The sequence below is a fragment of the Dendrobates tinctorius genome, unplaced genomic scaffold (assembly GCF_039654945.1).
Source record: "Dendrobates tinctorius isolate UK_male_01 unplaced genomic scaffold, ASM3965494v1 ptg000022l, whole genome shotgun sequence".
Taxonomy (NCBI): domain Eukaryota; kingdom Metazoa; phylum Chordata; class Amphibia; order Anura; family Dendrobatidae; genus Dendrobates; species Dendrobates tinctorius.
The window spans coordinates 20,342,101-20,363,940 of NW_027361690.1; the positions used below are offsets into that span (position 1 = coordinate 20,342,101).

Below are 21,840 nucleotides of genomic sequence, written 5' to 3' on the forward strand. Positions count from 1 at the left end.
CAGAAGTTAGAGTGAACCTGACAGCTGACTAAGGCTAGTTTCACACTAGCGTTTCCTGCAGCTGCGTCGGGCTGCGCACGGCCGCCGCTAAGCTCCGCCCACAGCCACGCCTCCTCCTGTCAGCTCCGCCTATGGGCGCATGACGCTGCATGAGACCTGCGTAGCCCATCTTTAGCATTGGGTACGCAGGCCGTGCACAGGTATTCGTTTGCCGATGCACCGACCTGTGCCAAATGCACCGTGTTGCATTTTGGTACGCTCGGCGCACCTTCAAAAAGACGCATGCGCTGGCAAACGCATACCTGTGCATAGCCTGCGTACTCCGTGGGCGGAGCTTAGCGGTGGCCGTGCGCAGCCCAACGCAGCTCCACGAAACGCTAGTGTGAAACTAGCCTTAGACACATGCAGCATAATTCAACAAAGGAGATTTTACTCTGAAACATATGAAGCCAGCAGGGGACTGCAGCTCAGGGGACTAGTTCAAGAGGCTGGTGAAAGACACACATTAAGGAGAGACCAGTCACACAAGAAGAGCAGGGCGGAGAGATGTGCCACAAAGGTTTCAGGGTAAAACATACCTGGCTGAAATTACAGTGCCAGACTGATTCGTGTTGCCCATGGAATCAGCTGTCAGGGTCACTCTAACTACTGAGCTTCCACCTACCACTTTAGCTGCCATCTTTGGTTGGGTTTCATTTCTTGAAGCCATAGAGCTGCTGTTTAAATCTGGAAACTCATCTTCATCCTTAGATTAATACAAATATGCAAATCAACAAAGTTTTAATAGAAAAAAAAAAATCACTCAGAATACATTTTTTTGGATGCAATGTTTTAATCTATTCTTCCTGTAACTAAATCTACATGAAATCAGAGAGAGAGTACGCAAGATGTCTTGAGAACCACCGTCATTTTCAGGCGCTATAGAAAAATGTAATTTTAACAGTTATGCTGCAAATAATTTCTAAAACTTAATATGGACAAAACAGAATTAATCATCTTTCCCCCATCTCATGTGACCACCCCCCAACGAACCTATCCATTAAAGTAAATGGCTGCCCACTCTCTCCAGTCGCACAAGCTCGCTGCCTCGGGGATATCCTTGACACTGGTCTCTCTTTGAAACCACAAATCAAAGCCCTTTCCACTTCCTGCCGACTTCAACTCAAAAATATTTCACGGATCCATACATTCCTCAACCAAGAATCTGCAAAAACCCTAGTCCATGCCCTCATCATCTCCCGCCTTGACTACTGCAACCTCCTGCTCTGTGGCCTCCCCTCTAACACTCTCGCACCCCTCCAATCTATTCTAAACTCTGCTGCCCGACTAATCCACCTGTCCCCCCAGCTATTCCCCAGCCTCTCCCCTCTGTCAATCCCTGCACTGGCTCCCCATTACCCAAAGACTCCAGTTCAAAACCCTAACCATGACATACAAAGCCATCCACAACCTGAGTCCTCCATACATCTGTGACCTCGTCTCCCGGTACTTACCTGCACGAAACCTCCGATGCTCACAAGATCTCCTCCTATACTCCCCTCTTATCTCCTCTTCCCACAATCGCATACAAGATTTCTCCCACGCATCACCCCTACTCTGGAACTCTCTACCACAACATATCAGACTTTCGCCTACCATGGAAACCTTCAAAAAGAACCTGAAGACCTACCTCTTCCGACAAGCCTACAACCAGCAGTAAGCACCGATCCACCAAACCGCTGCACAACCAGCTCTACCCTCGCCTACTGTATCCTAACCCATCCCCTGTAGTTTGTGAGCCCTCGCAGGCAGGGTCCTCTCTCATCCTGTACCAGTCGTGACTTGTATTGTTTAAGATTATTGTACTTGTATGTATTATGTATACCCTTCCTCACATGTAAAGCACCATGGAATAAATGGCGCTATAATAAATAATAATAAACTAAAAATCATGACAGGTCTCCTGTCTTTGCATGTTAGCAGCTCTGCAGGGTCAAAACGGTCGACAGGTTCGCTTCAACTGAAAATGCTATTAGACCATGTGGACAACAGGAGGACCAAAGCTATCAAAATACATTACCTCAAAGTAGAGCTGCTCATGGCTTTGATCAGATCTGCTTAATTGAGCCGTACTTCCACTTTTACTATCCTGTTTCCTATGGATATTCTGTCTTCTTTCAGATGACGTACTCTGCCCTCTCACACGATACCCAAGCTATGGTCATAACACAAAAATAGGAAATTAAAGTTGCTCTATAAGAGCACAAATTATCGGGGTTCTCTCATCAGAATGCAGTCAATAGAGTTATCAATTTGCCACCATCATAGATTATCAGAGGTTGTTTTCACGGCAAGGAGCTCACGCTTACAAGCCCCTTGTTAAATATAAAGCATGCAAACACTGCTCTGAAGCTGACCAGTCTGCTGGATCTGGCCAACTTTGGTGTGCTGGTGATCCTCCGATACTGCAGAGGCAAAGCTGCCTTTGCTACAGCATCTAAGAGCACAGGGTTCTGGCGCCATCCTGAACTGTCATTTGTCAAGAGAGCAAACAGGAAGCGGGAAGGCAGGGGGAGCAGTGCGCTCCTCAAGACAGAAGGCAATACATATTGTAACACTATATATTAAATGGAAAGAGCCATCTTAACATTCTAGCAGTAAATTAAGATGACAATACCATCCAGAGTACAAAATATTTTGATTTTTCTTCATTATTTACCGTATTTTCCGCTTTGTAAGACGCACTTTTTTTCCCCCAAAATTGAGGGGAAAAAGGGGGTGCGTCTTACAAAGAGGATATACATTTGCGCTGCCACTGAGGGTACTTGCCGCGGCACTCTGTGCCCTGATGCTGCCGCTGCGCTGTCCGCCACCGCCGCGCTCCTGTCCCCCGGTGGTTTTCCGCCCCACCGCCGCCGCCGCGCTCTGTCCCGTTCAGCGTGGGGGGGTCTCTGTCGCTCCATGCCTGCTTTCTTCCTGGAAAATGGCCGCCGCGCATGCGCAGACGGACATCTCGGCACTGAAATCTCGGGAGATGAGATTTCAGCGCTGAAATCTCATCTCCCGAGATTTCAGTGCCGAGATGTCCGTCTGCGCATGCGCGGCGGCCATTTTCCAGGAAGAAAGCAGGCATGGAGCGACAGAGACCCCCCCACGCTGAACGGGACAGAGCGCGGCGGCGGCGGTGGGGCGGAAGAAACCACCGGGGGACAGGAGCGCGGCGGAAGAAACCACCGGGGAACAGGAGCGCGGCGGTGGCGGACAGCGCAGCATCAGGGCACAGAGTGCCACGGCAAGTACCCTCAGAACGGGACAGAGCGCGGCGATGGCGGCAAACACCGGGGGATAGGAGCGTGGCGGTAAGAACCGGGGGAGAGCGCGGCGGTGGTGGCAAGCAGGCACCGGGGGACAGAGCGTGGCGGTGGTGGCAAGCATCAGGGGACAGAGGGCGGCGGCAGTAACAGACACCGGCAGCGGCACGCTGCACATCAAAACACCCCCTCATCCCAGCAGCAATGTTCCACTCCGGCCTCCTCCATCACCACCCCTGGTAAGCAATAAGACGCATGGATTATAAGATGCACCACCATTTTATTAAAAATAAAGTTTTTTTCCTATTTTTCTCCTCAAAATTTGGGGTGCGTCTTATAATCCGGAGCGTCTTATAAAGCGAAAAATACGGTATTTACAATTACTGGGAGACAGCAACACTTAAACCCTAACAAACAGTGTGAAAAGACCCATCAGATCGTCAGGGTCAATGCACCGTCTTCTTGCATTGGTGGTGAAATAATAAAAAGGAGCCTTTAGTACTCTGGATACGGTCACCATCTACATTTACTGCTTGGATTTCTTGAGGACTGGGGATTGTTCCTCTTTTGTAGTACCTGCATTCCTGACATTGTACGGTTGTCAATTAATCATTGATGCTGTCCAATTACATTTTGTTTGCCATTTTAACATACTAGCTTCTAGGAACAAAAATTAGAAATTCAGCTTTACTACTGCTGTGCTAATGTAAAGTATAAAAGAAAAATTAAAATATTTTTATGCATCTGTATTGTTACACAATATGTTACCTGAGCATTATTACGAGATTCAGCTGGTCTCCCACCTCTTGAGAAAGCTTGACTTTTTTCATTCCAGGGTCTTTTCTGAGTACCCTGGGAAGCTACATTGGCCCAACTCCCTCCTGCATTTAGATACAAAAAAGTCAAATATCTTCTTTATTGTGACCACAAGTGCTATATAATAGACTCCTGTTGACATTTTCCACCCAAAACATAAATGTCATTCAGATATGAAATAAATATACACTGGCGCTTCCTAGTGTGGAAAGGTTGGATATATATATATAAGGTAACCGCTGCTGGTATATATATTGGGTCTGTGCACACCCAAAAGAACAAACAATAGGCAATAGAACAAAATACCTGCGCTGGTTAACTATATCCAAATATAGGAATACTAAACGAATCCCTTTAAGGGACAAAAAGAGCATAAATGAAGAATCAAAAATCAAATGCAGCATAAAATAACCTTGATAAATATGTATAATAAGAGCCACCAATTAGGTGAATGTGGGTTAATGGCCACTTACTTCATATTGGTTGAAGAGCTGCAAATAGATCCAGCGTGTGCTGCATGGAATGATGGCTGTATCGCGGTAATGGGAGCAGAGACGGGACAACAAGGAGGCGTCCCTCCTATAGATGGTGGTGTACACACGTCTCTGGGGGTAACAGCCGCTGGATGTAAAAAACAATGGCGGCGCACTCCGGCCAAGAGGCACCACCGGCGTGCAGCGGCTGGAGCAAGGGCGGGGAGGTCAGGTGACGTCACCGGAGAGAAAGGATGGGAGCGCGTGCAGGCCAAAATAGATGCCAATGCGTTTCTAAGGTCTACGGACCTTCTTCATCAGGGCTATCAAACCCTGCTGCGTCCATCCTTATATATGGCATAAACCACACCTCCCCCCACCTGTCAGCATAAAAACCTATCACACTACGGTGATTGCTTCACAAACTACTAACTGCAGTATGGGACCAGATACACCAGAAACAACTGTCATACAAAATTCAGAACATTAAAAAAGAAATATTTTATTTTAATTAAATTAAAAGTGTATGTAGATAAAAAATCTTAAAAATAAAAACTTTCCCTCCGGTGACGACACCTGACCTCCCCGCCCTTGCTCCAGCCGCTGCACAGCCATCATTCCATGCGGCACACGCTGGATCTATTTGCAGCTCTACAACCAATATGAAGTAAGTGGCACATTAACCCACATTCACCTAATTGGTGGCTCTTATTATACATATTTATCAAGGTTATTTTATGCTGCATTTGATTTTTGATTCTTCATTTATGCTCTTTTTGTCCCTTAAAGGGATTCATTTAGTATTCCTATATTTGGATATAGTTAACCAGCGCAGGTATTTTGTTCTATTGCCTAATAAATGTCATTCATTTGAAGGGCTGCATCCCATTTTTATTCTGCATTTATGGAATATTTGTTTGTGGCAACTTACAGAGATTTTGGCATTTTTAGCTGTGATGTCTATGGTTGCAAAAATGATAACAGAAAAGTGATAATTACTGTACATGCTTGTAACTTCATTTTCCCGAAACCCATACAGCACCTGAAAGAGCCAGGATCTGTCCTATTACTGGACAGGAAGCCAAGAGCAAAAAATAAAAAGGCAACTCCCACCTCCTCCTTTAACCCCTTCACCACAAAGCCTGTTTTCACCTTCATGACCAGGCCAAATTTTTCAATTCTGAACAAAGCCACTTTATGAGGTAATAACTCTGGAACGCTTCAAAATATCCCAGTGATTCAGACACTGTTTTTTCGTGACATATTGTACTTCATGTTAGGCTGCTTGCCTACGATCAGTAATAGTAGCGTTCTGGACACAGCATATGTCCGCTGCATCCAAAACGTTGCATTGTACAGTACAAGGGAACACTTAGGAAGGAGGGGGATGAACCATCAGAGTATAATCTGTAAAGTTTAATCTTTATTAGATAAATATCATACAACAGAAATACATAAAAGAGGGCTTTTAGGCCCCAAGATTGCTCTGCACTTTACATGGTAACCTGCGCCCCAGCAATCTTGGTGCCTAGCAGCCCTCTTATCTATTTCTATTATACGAGATGTATCTAATAAAGATTACATTTTACGGATTATAATCTGTGGTGGCAGTTCATCTCCCTCCTTCCTAAGTGTTTCCTATATGCATGAGTTTTTGTCCTGTCCTTCTCTAATTGACCTTTGGGACTTTTGCGGTAAATTGTACAGTACAAGCACAGGTGATGGGATTAATTGAAATCCCACACACTGTACTTTTTTTAGGCTACTTTCACACTTGCGTTTTTTTGCTGCGCGTTTTTTGCACACACAAACGCATGAAAAAAACGCATCATGCGTTTCTGTGCGTTTTTTGCGGGTTTTGGTGCATATTTTTTTTTAAAAAAAATGCATGCTTTTTTTGCGCATACGTGCGCATTACAATGCGCACGTATGCGCACCCATAGACTTTAATGGGTGTTTTGCTGTAAAAAAAAAAAAAACGCATTGCGTGCGCATGCGTTTTTTTGGGGGCAAGTCGGACGCACAAAATATGCAACAGGATGCATTTTGTGCGCCCGAGCGCACACTGCAAAAAAACGCATGCGCATACAAACACGTACAAACGCATATGTATGCGCACCCATGTTAAAGTATAGGGGAAAGCAGCGCAAAAAAACTCAAGTGTGAAACCAACCTTACACTGCTTAAATTCGCCAGCGGTGTGGGATTCAGAGCGGCGGAATGTCAATTTCTCTTGCGGAAACACTGAGTCGTTAGAATTTTATCCCTTTTGCAGATTTACTTGAGCGAGGAAAAAAAAAGTAAATTTTAAAAATGCACCCGCCACGCCTTCACAGTAGCGGCTATCGATTTATATAGAGATCGATAGCCGATGTTTCGCAGGCACCAGTGGCGCCATCTTGCTGGAGAAGAAAAAAAAAAAATGTCCTCCACCAAAATGGTGCCACCTGCGCATGCACAATAGCAGCTGTCGGCAATCTCCGAGAGCTGCCACTGTGCAGATGCGGGCAGGGCTATTTTAGAGGAAGACTTTTCTCTTCTGCAGCAAGATGGCGCCGCCGGCACCTGCCCAACATCAGCTATCGATCTCTATACAAACCGATATGTGCTACTACGCAGGCGCCATTTTCAAAATAACTTTATTTTTTCCTCGCTCAAGTAAATCCGCAAAAGGATGTGATTATGCTGCAGTGCAGGTACTACGGCTGTCACCTGCCTGCAGAAGCGTTTTTTTTTATTCAGCATGTGATGTTATTCATTATGCCTGTCAGCAGCCTGCATTATGAATATCTAATCAGAGCACCACATACATCAACCCCGCCTCAGGACACGAGCATATGATTAACACAAAACTGAAAATAAAGATTAAGAAACAGTCACAAGACAGATTTCATCAACCAAGGTATCATTGTAATCAGTATAACAGCGCTGACCTCACACTGTCTGTAGGTTACTGTGCACAATCCTGCTGACAGGTTCCCTTTAAGCAGTTTAAACCTTGACATAGAAATGCTGGGGTCCCCTGAGAGTTTGCCCACCCCCAAAACATCGGTCCTAATGTAATGAGGGCTTATTTTTGGAGTATGTCTTATTTTTCAACCATACTCAAAAAATCCTGTAAAATCAAGCTAGGTCTCATTTTTGGGAAAACACCATTCATTTTCAGATACCCTGAAGACAGCCAATATGGCTGCACTTCTTGTTGTCACTTTCGTAAAATGCCCATCACAACAAAAAAGAAAAATTCCAATATCTCCAAGAGTAAACAACCAAACTTTTGGCTGCTGCTCTAGCTGCTGATATATTAATGTATGACACGTCTGGAGACTGAACATTTCAAAAAGGAGTTTTAGGACAGTAAATTCAATTATATGCAAGAGGTCTAAACTGTGTAACTTATGTGAATCTAAGAAAAATGAGTGTTACCTGTACATACAGCCACTTCAGCAACCTGTAACAAAAAAAAATTAAATAATTTTTTTTTACATAAATGTAAAAGTCAACAATATTTCATGGGTGATTTAGTTAATGTCTTATAGGTGTATACACTTCCCTTTCTAAACACCCACCACCATTTTGGGGACTGTAAAGACCCAAAAACTGATTTTTCTGTAGCTTACCGGGGGAGGCTCCTGTGGTGGAGTGGGGTTCAAAGAGCCCGGGTCGCTGCTGCAGGAAGCCAATGGCAGCAGGAGTGGGGTGATGATTCCAGGCTGGTAGGAGGGAGGTTTTCGGCTGTATAAGGCTAAGGCGGGCCACAGGATTTAAGAAAACGTTGGCGTAGTCCACTTCCTACTGTTTTCAATGCAGTGGACTTCGGGAAAAAGGCCACCTGAGGCGGAACATGTGCAGATTGAGAGCACTTGGATCTTAGTAGCAGAGATCTCAATCTGCGCTGCGTCCAGCACCCATTTTCCCGAACTGAAAACTATAGGAAGTGAACTCAGCCGACATTTTCGTAAAGCCCGGAGCCCGACGCAGCCTCGCACTGCCGAACACCAGCCACCTCCAGCTTCCTGCAGCAGCGACCTGGCCTCCTGAGACCCCACTTCACCACAGCCACCACCCCTGGTAAACTACATTTGGATTATAAGACGCACTCCCATTCCCTCCTCCCTTCAAAAAAAATAATGGGGGGAAAAGTGTGTTTAATAATCCTAAAATTATGGTATATAAATAATTATAATTTTAAAAAAACACATTGTAATAATCATAATTTTGCTGTACATAGTATGCAAATTAGTGCATGCAACTGAAAAAGTCACCACCAGGCTGTCAAACTAGAAATTTATGGCATGCATGGCAGTGCTAAGGGTTAATCCAGATGTATGTTCTTCACATATGAGTTTATCTGCCTTTATAAAGGATAGAACTTATACCTTTCTTAGTCAATGGGGCTGTTACATAGGTTGAAAAAAAAAAAAAAAAAAAAGACCTAGGTCCATCAAGTTCATCCTTTCTCCACTAAGTGTACATTTTGTCACTACATTATCTATAACCCGCAATGTTATGCGTACATAGGAAGTCATCCAGCCCTCTTTTAAAAGCTGTTACAGTGTCTGCCATTACTACCTTCTGTGGGTAGGGCATTCCACAGTCTGACTGCTCTAACTGTAAAGAACCCTTTCCTATTTAGATGCCGAAATTGCCTTTCTTCCACCCGTAATGAGTGCCCCGGTTCTAAGTATGGCCCTTGGAAGGAATAAGTCATGTGCCAGTCCTTTGTATTGACCACACATGTATTTATAGATGTGAATATCTCCTCTGACACCTCTTCTTTCTAAGCTAAACATGCCTTTCACAATCATCTAGTTGCCCGCCTTTGAAATGACTAACTTCTGACTATCCTTTTTAAAATGTGGATTCCAAAACTGGATGCCATATTCTAGATATGGCCTCACAAGTGAGTTAGAGGGGTGACAATACGCTGGGATTACAGGATTTTCTCTCTCTTTTAATAAATCCTAAAATCTTATTTGCTTTTGCGGCTGCTGCTTGAAATGGAGTACTGCTGCTCAGCTTGCTTACAACCAGAATACCCAAGTTCTTCTCCTGTTCTGTAGTCCCAAGTATATGCAGCAGTAGGATTACTCCGTCCCAGGTGCATTACTCTACATTTATCCTCGTTTGCCAAGCGTTTGCTCATTGATACATCTTACCCAGATGATTTTGTAATGTCAAGTTCAGATTTTAATTATCCTACATAGTTTGGTGTCATCACCAAAAACTGACAGTTTACTCTCAATCCTATCCACTAGGTGAATAATAAAGAGATTAAGATGTATTGATCCTAGCACAAATCCCCGAGGTACCCCACTGCTGATTATATCCCATTTAAAAAATGTACCATTCACAATTATTGATTTTTTAGTGGAGACTGAGTAACCCATGCAACAGCACAGAGATAAGCATGATACTGATCTGAGTGTTGGAACAAAAATCAACAATGCAAGTCTATGGGTCCATGGAAAAAAAAAAATAAAATAGACTGCACTCGAATGCAATTTGAGTGATGACCGTTTTTCATGGTCTGTTAGATAGAGGAATGGGCGAAAACTTTTTTCTCATAAAACTACGGCCAAGCTGATAAAACTCTAAACAACACCACTGGAAGTCAGGATAGTTTTCTTGTATATATGAGAGAAAAAAAACCCAAAGGGAGCCTGAATGGCACGCTTTCCACAGTCTCCTGCATTATAGGACTATTTGGTACACTGTTTAAACTGCACATGCACTTGGCTATTGCTGTGAAAAAAAAAAGTAGGAGCGCTAAGGAGTAGTCCGAAAATGGTCTATCCACACGATGCAGCTCCACCCCAGATACATCCAATAGACACCATTTAGAAGGACCAAGTTGTCAGTACACTGCATTCCAAATTATTATGCAAATTGGATTTAAGTGTCATAAAGATGTAGTTTTTGTTTTCAAATAAACTCATGGATGGTATTGTGTCTCAGGTTCTTTAGATCACTGAAATTAATTAACTACTGCGATAAGAAGTTTTCTACGTGAGCCCAATTAAAGGACTGCTGGTGCTACTTCCACTACAAAGACGCTCCACGTTATTAAGCAGAACACAGGTTTCAAACAATATGGGAAATAAAAAGGATCTCTGTGGCTGAAAAGCATCAAACAGTACAATGCCTTGTGAAAAGTATGAAAAGAGCACAGATGAGTTCAAGGAGATAAAGGCATAATGAGGAAGGTTTCTACCAGACAAATTCATTCGCTTAAAGGGTATGTCACACTAAGAGATATCGCTAGCAATATCGCTATAACTAGTGACGTTATAGCGATATTGCTAGCGATATCTCTGTGTCTGATACTTACCAGCGACCGGCTCCCCCGCTGCTTATCGCTGATCGCGCGAGAACGTTCAGGACTGTTTCTCGTCGTCAGCTTCCTGCGGCGCTTCCTGCTGTGAGGACGAGCGACGCGTGGAGCCGGGCGGGAGGACGCAGGATCGCCTAGTGTGACAGGTAAGTAGCGATCCCCGTCCCCAGCGATGTCGCTAGTGAGATCTGCCTATGTGGCAGCTCACTAGCGACCACTTAGCGATGTACCAGCGATCCTGACCGCGTCATATCGCTGGTCGGGATCGCTGGTACATCGCTAAGTGTGACAGTACCTTAAGAGAGCAGCTGCTAAAATACCATTACAAAGCAGCTAACGGGTATTTGAAGCTGCTGGTATCTCTGGAATCCTGCAAACCTCAAGGTGTAGGGTCCTCCAGAAGTTTGCAGTTGTGCAGAAACTTAATATATGGCCACCCCTAAACAGTACTCAAGCAGAAACGGTTGCAGTGGACCCAGAGATACATTAAGACTCATTGTAAAACAATCTTGTTTACTGATGAGTGTCACACAACTCTGGATGGTCCAGATGGATGGCATAGTAGATGGACACCACCTCCCAACAAGGCTGCAACGTCAGCAAGGAAGTAGCAGAGTCATGTTTTCGGCCAGAGTCATGCATTGGCTACGTTGTCACGATGAGCTTTTGGAGATTTTCTGCACCCACTGAGTAATATAAGTTACTTGATTTAAAAAAAAAAAAAAAAAAAAATAATGCAAAAACTCATCGTGGAAACACGGTCTTAGGGTCCCCGACGGTGTGAAAATTAACTTTGGCAAGGTATACAGTCTCTGGCTGACCACTTTCTTCCATCATACAAAAATAAGAGCCACGTCATCTGTAGAAAACACCAAGGTTACGTACCGGTAGTCGGTTTTTCCGGAGTCCATGATGGCACACGAGAGGGGATCCGCCCAGCCAGGACAGGAACCCTACTGAAGATAAAAGGGGCGGTACCTCTCCCTCGCTTCAGTTGGTTTACAGAGCATGAGAGGCCCCCGGGTTAGTACACATGGTAAAACTATCACATTATATCTTACTAAAAAAAGCACGCAAACTATAGTGCACACCAAAAGAAGTGATAAGGGGGGGAATATACAGGTGCCATCATGGGCTCCGAAAAAAACGGCTACCGGTAAGTAACCTTGGTGTTTTCCCGTCTCCCATGATGGCACACGAGAGACTTTTGTACAATAAGACACCCTAGGGAGGGACCACCGCTTGCAGCGCCCTTCTACCAAAGGTTAGGTTAGTAGAGGAAGATAGATCAAGTCGGTAGTGCTTAAGAAAAGGTGAGGACCAAGTAGCGGCTTTACAAATCTGCTCAATCGATAACTCAGCCTTCTCTGCCCAGGAGGCAGCCACGGCTCTGGTGGAGCGAGCCTTGATGCCTTCTGGAACCGGAGCGCCACTTGCTGAGTAGGATAACATAATGGCCTCCCTGATCCATCTGGCAATGTTACTCTTCGCTACCCCGTAGCCTTTTCTACTACCCAGAAAAGCTACAAACAGGGACTGATCTTTCCTCCACTGACTAGTTATTGACATTTATTGTAATATGGCTCTCTTTACGTCCAATGTATGGAACTTTTGTTCCCCAGGGTTTTTAGGATTATTGCAGAAAAATGGCAAGGAGATCTCTTGAGTCCTATGAAAGTTTTGGACCACCTTGGGGAGACAGTGTGGTTCTAAGACCAGACCCGGCCTGTCATCCAAGATCTGCGTATATGGAGGGCATATAGATAAAGCTTGTTGGTCACTCACTAAACGGGCCAATGTTAAGACTACCAATAATACAGTTTTAAATGGGAGTAGTTTTGGTGACAGTTCATGTAATGGTTCAAAGGGATCTTTGGTTAAAGCCTCTAAGACTAAATTCAGGTCCCAGGGAGTTATATTTGGGATAATGGCCGGCCTCGATCTGCCACAGGACTATATAAACCGGGACACCCACCTATTGGCCGCTAGGCCGCAGCCATGCAGGGCCCCCAGAGCTGAGACCTGGACCCTGAGGGTGCCAGTGGCCAACCCAAGTTGCAGCCCCGACTGAAGGAACTCTAGGATAGGTCCCACTGGAGCTACATCCCCCAAAGGCTCCCCCAGGAAGCCTAGGAACTTTTTCCACATTCTACCGTAGATTTGGGATGTTATAGGTTTTCTACTTTTCAACAGGGTGGAGACTAACCCTGGTGAGAATCCCTGGCGACTCAGTAGCGCCCTCTCAAAATCCAGGCTGCCAGATGGAAGCCCCCACCTGAGAGTGGACCACCGGTCCCTGGGAGAGTAGGTCTGGAACCTCTGGTAAGATCCATGGATCCGTCACTGACATGAGTCCCTGAAGGGAGAACCAAGGTCTCCTTGGCCAAAACGGAGCTATAAGAATTATTCTTGCTCGATCCTCCCTGATTTTCCGGACTACTACGGGGATCTTTGTTATCAAGGGGGAACTTATAGGCCAGGGAGAACTTCTAGGGTATTTGTAGGGCATCTACTGCGAAGGGATTATCTTTTGAATTCAGTGAGCAGAACTTCCTGACCCCGCTGTTGCGTGAGGTGGCGAACAGGTCTATTTCTGGTTTGCCCCAAGCCTGAACTATTTGTTGGAAAACTTGGGGGTTTAGGAACCATTCCCACTGTCTTAGGTGTCTGCGACTCAGGAATTCTGCTTGTGTATTTTCGACACCCCTTATATGCAGTGCCGTGATGGACAACAGATGTTGTTCAGCTAACTGGAAAAGTAGATTTGGTATTTTCATGAGGCCCCGAGATCTCTTTCCCCTCCCCCGGTGGTTGATGTAAGCTACCACTGCACGATTGGCCGTCATGACTCGGGTGTGGCGCCCCCGAAGCAAGGGGAGAAAAAGTTTCACGGCTTTCTCTACTGCCCATAGTTCTTTTACATTTGAACCGTGATCCTTTTCTAGCGAGGACCAGATTCCCTGTATCGAGTGGGATCTCAGGTGTGCTCCCCACCCTGTGGCACTTGCGTCGGTTGTAATGAGGTCCTCGATTGGTTTCTGCCACGGGACACCGGCTGTTAGATGCTCTTCTATAGTCCACCAGAGTAGGGAGTTCCTTACCTCCATGGAGGGACATAGTTTGCCCTCTAAAAGCCATTTCAAGTTTTTCTGCGCTGACAGAACTTCCCACTGCAGTTGTCTTAAGTGGTACTGTGCCCACGCTACCGCGGGTATGCATGATGTCAACGAGCCTAAAAGGGACACTGCGTTCCTCAATGTTATAGCTAGCCTTTGTATTGCTGTGCGAGCTAGGCCCCTTATTCTGGTCACATTGTTTCCTGGTAGGAGGCAGCGCTGTCGCTCGGAGTCCAGTATTAGCCCTAGGAAGGATTGCACCTTTACTGGCGTTAGTCTCGACTTGGGGATGTTTACTATCCATCCTAGCCTTAGTAACGTTAATATCAATTCCTTCACTTGGTGTGTGCAATGGGTCTCTTACCTCCCTATGACAAGAAAGTCGTCCAGGTGTGGGACGATCACCATGTCCTGGAAACGAAGAAATGACATTACCTCAGCCATCACCTTGGTGAAGACTCTGGGGGCTGTACACAGGCCGAACGGAAGAGCTGCGTATTGGTAGTGTTTGACCTGACCTTGGACATAGAGCACTACTCTCAAGTACTTTTGATACCCCCGGTGGATTGGGATATGATAGTAGGCATCTTTTAAGTCTATCACTGCCATGAGGCAGTGCTGGAACAGGATTTTTGTGGCCGTATTGATTGACTCCATTTTGAAGGAGCAATTGTCTACCCACTAATTGAGCCTCCTCAGATTAACTATGGTCCTCCAAGAGCCGTCTGGTTTTTGTATTAAAAAGAGGGGGGAGTAGAAGCCCCTTTCCTTCTTCTTGAACTGGGACCCCCTGTAGGACTCGGTTTTGCACTAGTCCCAAGACTTCCGTCTCCAGGGTCAGTTGTTGCTCTTGGGCTTTCCTTTGGGGTGTCATTATAAAGGATCGCCTGGGCAGACGGGTGAATTTTATTTATTTTTAAACCGTCCTTGATTATGCTCAGGACCCATGTACTGGGGGAGATATTTTGCCCAGGCGGGAAGGAAGAGGAAAAGTCCTCCCCCTACCTCCGACCTGATGTCATTGGGGAGATTTTTTGGAGGAAGTAGAGGGCCCTTTAAACATATAGCCCGATCCTCTCCTTTTACGAAGAGGAACTGGTCGTCACATGGAATGGAACACAGTCTATGTTTTGATGGCAAATCCCCCGGACACCCTTTAAGCCACAGGGTTTGCCTTGTTGCATTTGATAAGCTTGCCGCTCTAGCTGTCAACCTCGCGGCATCTGCTGAGGTATCTGCTAGGAAAGCCACTGCTCCGTGTACCAGTGTCAGATTAGACAGTATTTCGTCCCTAGGAATTTTATCCCTGATCTGGTCCTCTATTTGTTGTAGCCAGGCCATGAGGGCACGAGCGGTACAAGTACCAGCTATTGCTGGTTTTTATCCACCTGCCGATGCTTCCTGGATATGCTTCAGGAAATCATCTGTTTTTTTATCAAGCGGGTCTTTCAGCACGCCAGAGTCCTCTAATGGTAGAAATACCTTTTTTGAGGATTTAGCTACGGCACCATCAATCTTTGGGATTTTTTCCCAGGTTTCTGAGTCTTTTTAAATGGGTACCACCTTTTTGATGTAGAAGGTAAGGCACCCGACCTCTCAGGGTTTTGCCCATTCCCTGTCAATTAAGGCCTTTATCTTATCATTTACAGGAAAGGTGCGTTTTTTTTTCCTTTTTCCTTTTCCTCCAGTCCTCCCTTAAGGCCCATTGTAGACCTGACAGTTTTGACCAGCTTTTCCACATCCTCTGTTTTGGAAACACGGACGGCCCCCTATATCTCTGTCTGAGGAGGCTTCTGAGGACTGAGTAGAGGAAGAGGAGGTGGAGGGGCACAGGGATTTTTCACGGCCTTTTTGCACTAGCGAGGCCTCTGAGTCCCTTGTACGGCTTCTTTTATTCGCCCTTTTAAGGGCTGCCTTTAGGGAGCCTTTCACCTCCTCTTGTATTATAGCCCTAAGGCTAGTCACCAAATCAGGGATTTCATCCCATATGGCTTTGTTTATACAGTCAGCGCAGAGATCTTTCTGCCACTGACCTGCCAGCGGGTGTCTGCATAGGGTGCATGCTCTATTTTTGCCTCTAGCAACCCCTAGTGATCAAACAGAAAAATTGGAACCCAGTTACCATAAGGGTGACATTCACGTAGATCACTCACCACCGCTGTCAATCAAGGGTACCGATCTCGGAGGCTCCTCAGATGCACTCGTGATGCTTTTTCTGGACGTCTCAGTCATGCCGGTCGTGTTTACAACTGCCGCTCCCACCACTTGAGCGGCTACTTCTGGTATGCTGGCGGCTCAGCACTGCATCTGGCGAGAGCTTTTGCTGCTGCTGCTGCTCTCTTGCCCCACTTCCCTTGTGAAGTTTTCTGGGCATGAGTGCGTCTTCTGTGATCATCCCTCTATCCGAGAGGGATCCACTGCACTCTTAAGCTTCCTTCGGTGCCCATTCACAGCCCCTCACCCCTCCTGCCACGCCGCCGGGATGATCTTTTGCCGGCCAGCGTTTTCCCCATGGGCGCCGCCATCTTGGATCCCGGCGCCGCCCCCTACGTCACACGGGCACGCCCATTCCCAGCGTGCCTTCCACGTGACGTCAGAGGGGCGCGACCCAAGAGCGGCCGCCCTTCCTGGAGCTCCTGGACATCGGCAGAGGGGGGAGGGCGGCGCGGCAGCCTCGGAAGAGCCCCTGGACCCCTGACCGTGCTGCGCTGACGCCCGCTCGGACGCTGAGCCCCCGGGGGACCCGCGGACGGCGCTTCCACCCCCGACGCCCAGCGCACAGGCTCTGCCTGATCTTCCATGCTGGCACGGGGGTGGGCAGGTACATGAATCTTGACACGCCGTCTTCAGCACACGGGTCCCTGTCAGGACAGGAAACCCAACTGAAGCGAGGGAGAGGTACCGCCCCTTTTATCTTCAGTAGGGTTCCTGTACTGGCTGGGCGGATCCCCTCTCTCATGTGTGCCGTCATGGGAGACGGGAAAAATTATCTTCATGTTGACAATGCAACATCTCATGTTGCAAAGAATACCTCCGCGTTATTGGCTACAATGGGCAAAAAAGGAGAGAAACTCATGTTGCGGCCACTATCCTCCCCTGACCACAACCCTATTGAAAACCTTTGGAGTATGACCTAGGAAAATATCGATGAGGATGGGAGGCAGTTCACATCAAAACAGCAGCTCTGGGAGGCTATGCTGACATCTAAAAACTCAATTTCAATGGATGCTAGAGTTGTGAAGGTGATATCTATGCGACTTCTTAATGCTGCAAATTCAACAAAAGACCATTTTCAGTCCTTTGCAAACTATAAAATGTTGAGAACCTCTGTCGTACAGAATAATTTGTAACAATATTGATTTTTTTTACGTTTTGAAAAAAAGGCTGTTGTCACTGGGAGGTTTGTCCAATAAAACTTTGATTTATTCTCTAACAGTTGAGGATTTCAACATCATACTGACTCATTTGCATCAACCATTTAGGAAAATCATTGAAAAATAGCATCTGCGTAATAATGTGGAATGCAGTGTATAACACCCCTCGCCGACGAAGCCTGTTTTCAGCTTCCCCACCAAACCAAAATTTTCAAATCCATCCACTTCTTTATGAGGTAACTCTGAAATGCTTGAACGTACCCAGGCAATTCTTACTGTTTTTTATCTTGACACATTTTACTTCATGTTGGTGGTAAACTTGATATTATTTGCGGTTATTTATGAAACTATCAAAAGTTTGACAAATTTTAAAAAACTCACTTTTCAAAACTTTGAATTTTTATGACTTTAACCCCTTCTGTAATAGTACGCCGATGTCGGACTCCCTCTCTTTGATGTTGGCTCTAGAGCGGAACCCGCATCTTTCGTGGCACGTCAGCTGTTTTGAACAGCTGAAATGTGTCTCTAAACAGCCGCAGATGGAATCGCGATCCACCCACGGCTGTTAACCTGTTGAAAGCCGCTGTCAAACTGACAGCGGCATTTAACTTGCGCTTCCAGCAAGCAAGCCGGAAAGCCCGCCCATTGGTGACCCCTGTCACGTAATTGTGGGTCACCGATGTGTTGGCATGACAACCAGAGGTCTCCAGCAGACCTCTATGGTTGTCACTGCTACCAGATTGCTGACCACCAGGCGGCGCTCATAGCAAGTGAGAAATTCTGCTACATACAGGTGATCTGATCATCACCTGTATCTAGCAGAGCCGATCAGACAAGTGCAACTTGTCTCCCATGGAGGCTACTGAAGCATGCAAAAAGTAAAAAAAAAATAAACAAAAGTTCAAATCACCTCTCTTTTGACCCATTCAAAACTAAAAGAAAAATCAAACATACACATTTGGTATCGCTGTGTTCAGAATTGCCCTAGCAATATAAGAAAAGAATTAACCCGATTGCTAAATGGCGTAACGAGGAGAAAAGTCAAAACGTCAGAATTACATTTTTTGGTCGCCGCAACATTGCATTAAAATGCAATAACGGTCGATCAAAAGAATGTATCTGCACCAAAATGGTATTAATAACAAACACCCAGCACACACAAAATAAGCCCTCACCCAACCCGAGATCACGAAAAATGGAGACGCTTTGGGTATCGGAAAATGGCTTCTGTTTTTTTGTGTTTATTTTTAAACAAACTTTGGAATTTTTTTTCACCATTTAAATAAAAAAGAAGCTAGACATGTTTGGTGTCTAGAACTCATAATGAACTGGACAATAATGGCAGGTCAATTTTAGCATTTAGGAACATGGTAAAAAAAAACAAAAAAACCTGTGGGATTGCACTTTATTTTTGCAATTTCACCACACTTGGAATTTTTTGCCCGTTTTCAAGTACACAACATGGTAAAACCAATCGTGTCAATCAAAAGTACAAATCGTTCTGCAAAACAAGCCCTCAAATGGCCATTTTGACAAAGAAAAAAAAAAAAAAGTTATGGCTCTGGGAAGAAGGGGAGCAAAAAAGGAAAAGGCAAAATCAAAAATACCTCTGGTTTTTAAGGGGTTAACCCCCTTCTCGACATGGGCCGTACAGCGCTACTACAACTGCATTCTCGCAAACCGCAGTACATGTACGATGCCGCAATTGTACGGGCTCACACTGAGAGCCGCTGCGGGTGTCAGCTCTATGAGAGAGCCGACACCCTGCAGCAACGTCCACGATTAATCGCGGATGTTTAACCCCTCTGATGTCACTGTCAATAGTGATAGCGACATCCAGGAGCATTGTACAGGGAGTGAGCTTTCCGTGTGCTTCAACTGGCAAGCGTGATGTGCTGATGGTCTCCATTGTTACCCCGGCCCGCAAGATGGCCACAGGGTCCTTCAGGGTCCTGTGGTGATGGTGGTTTGTGAGTGCCTGCAAAGAGCAGGAGCAGACACGCCTCCCTCCCTGCCTGTCAGACGCTGCTCTGATGCCCTGCAGTGCAGAAGCATTGCAGAGTATCAGATCAGCAATCTGTCAATGTAAAGATAATGTCCCATCCTGGGACAATGTAAAAAAAAAAAAAAAGTTATTAAAAAGTGTAAATATATTTATAAAAAATAATCGCAAAATAAACAAAAAAAAAAAAAAATTACTCCAATAAATGTATACATGCAAAATCAATTCTTTTTTCTAAAAAGAAAAAAAAAAAAATATTGTTTTTGTTGTGTAAAAGCAGCAAAACATTAAAAAAATTATATAAAACGTGGTATTGCTGCAATCGTGCAGACCTGAAGAATAACGCAGCCTTATCAGTTTTACCACATGGTGAACTGCATTAAAAAAAACAAAAAAAAAAACAGTTCCCGAATTGCTGGTTTTTGTTCATTCTGCCTCCCAAAAATCTGAATAGGAAGCAATAAAAAAAAGAAAAGAAAAAAATAATATGTCGTGCTCGAAAATGGTACGAATAACAACGTCCACTCGTGCTGCAAAACAATCCTTCACATGACTGTCATACATAAGGAAAAATTAATTCTAGCGCTTAGAATATGGCAATTTATTTTTTTTCTTTACACAAAAAAAAAAAAAAAAAGTGTAAAGTTTAGTGTGACAGCAGCCAAATAGGAGAAAAAAAAAATAATCAAATCTGGCATTGCTATAATCGCACCGATCCAAAGAATAAAATCGCCTAATCAATTATACTGCTCGAAGAACATTGTAAAAGATAAATAAAACCAATTATTCACCTGCTGTTGGTTTTTTCATTTTGCCTCCCAAAGATCGTAGTAAGGGTCGGCGCACATTTATCCTGTGCTGAGAGCTTGTACCGGGGTTTCCATGTAAATCTCTGAAATATGCGATTCACACTGAACCTCTTGCGGAAGATTCCCTATAATGAGGCAGATGGAGGCACTGTGGGCGCCATGTTTTCAGGATTTCCTTTGTATTGCACAGAGGTGATGCAATTATCACCTTGGCAATACTAAGGAAATCCCGAAAACATGACCTGTTGGTGGGCTATAAGGACTAGAGTTGGGGATCACTGGATTAAATGGAAAAATGTTTGTTTCTTTGCCTTTTGACAGGAAAAATACGAACAAGAGAAGTTATGAACTACCAAGAAAAAATACCAGATGGGTGAGGAAGTTCAATTCACCGCGCCCCGGCTAGTGACGTGGGATTCGTTACATCGTTAGGTGTGACGTCAAAGTGTCTGGCTGGTCAAAATTCTTCCAATGCGTTTTGGAGAAAGACGATCTCCATCATGGACTGCAGCAAGCTACACTGATGTGGTTTATAAAGGTCCCTAACTAGCAATCATCCTTAGACCCTTATGATCCCTAAAGTGACAATAAGGGGAGTATTATCCATCCATAATTGCAAATAGTTCAATCTCACTGTTTAATTCAGCTGGTATCACTGTAGTTAAATGAAAGACACGTTTAAATCTTTGACGTTTGTATAATTGCCTCCTCTCAAATGTTTAACTCTTTTCATTCCCCAAAAGCTAGATCATTTGAGGCTACCATTGTGTTACTCTTTAAAATGATTAAAAGAATGACAATACAATAAACGGAACTGGCTGGGACGCAGTGATTATAAGTTCCTTATCCATCAGATACATTACATTACTTGGTGGTTCAGACCTTCAACTACTCAATTTACCAGTCAAAAGGCTATGAAAGGTAGTAGCACATTTCGCCTATATAACATTCATTTTACCGTAAGAACAACTTTATTAGATGGATACGTGATGGATGATGTGATTAACATGAAAGCCTCTTTCATACAACATCTTAAGGGTATCTAAAATGTCATTTGGTATAGGATTATTTTGCTTTGAAAAGTTTTTATTAGCGCACTCATTTCTGTATATACTGTATTTAATCTATTTTGGAGCAAAAACCCAGTAATTTTTTTTTTTTTTTTAAAGAGCGGCTTTATTAATTTTAATTGGGAGTGCTGACGTTTCATACACAGCTCAGTCAGCATGTTTAGAAAGTTTGTTAATTATTTAGGTGCTTCACAGAAATTTAAAAGGAAGCAAAAAAAAAAAAAAGAATTAGTTTTTTCGGGTACATCAGATATGGGTCACTCTTCAGGTTTGGTTCACATTTATCCTGTGCTCTACACTGAGCACATACATTGGTGTTTTCCCATCTCAATCTCTGAAATACATGATTCATTTAAAACCCCCTATGTATCCATTTACTACAATGAGGCAGCAGTTACTTTGGACTCTGTCTAGCTTCTGTTCAGTGGTATCCGTCTTTTCAGAGGCACACAGAACTGTGGTCGACTGCAGGGGGGGGTTGTCTTATTTCAGATAGTTACACGGCAACCTCAATGTAAGTACGCTGCTTACAACACATGATAAATGTGAGCCAAGC

General features: G+C 44.7%; 1 protein-coding gene across 1 annotated transcript in view; it reads right to left on the reverse strand.

Annotated features, from left to right (window-relative positions):
• SECISBP2L (SECIS binding protein 2 like) overlaps positions 1-21,840 on the reverse strand; it is a 69,186-nt gene that overhangs the window by 17,108 nt on the left and 30,238 nt on the right. The window contains exons 6-9 of the mRNA XM_073568460.1: positions 8,006-8,030; positions 4,059-4,171; positions 2,060-2,194; positions 665-745 (exon numbers count right to left, since the gene is read on the reverse strand). Of these exons, the coding sequence (XP_073424561.1) occupies positions 665-745; positions 2,060-2,194; positions 4,059-4,171; positions 8,006-8,030 (354 nt within the window). The remainder of the gene's footprint in view (positions 1-664; positions 746-2,059; positions 2,195-4,058; positions 4,172-8,005; positions 8,031-21,840) is intronic.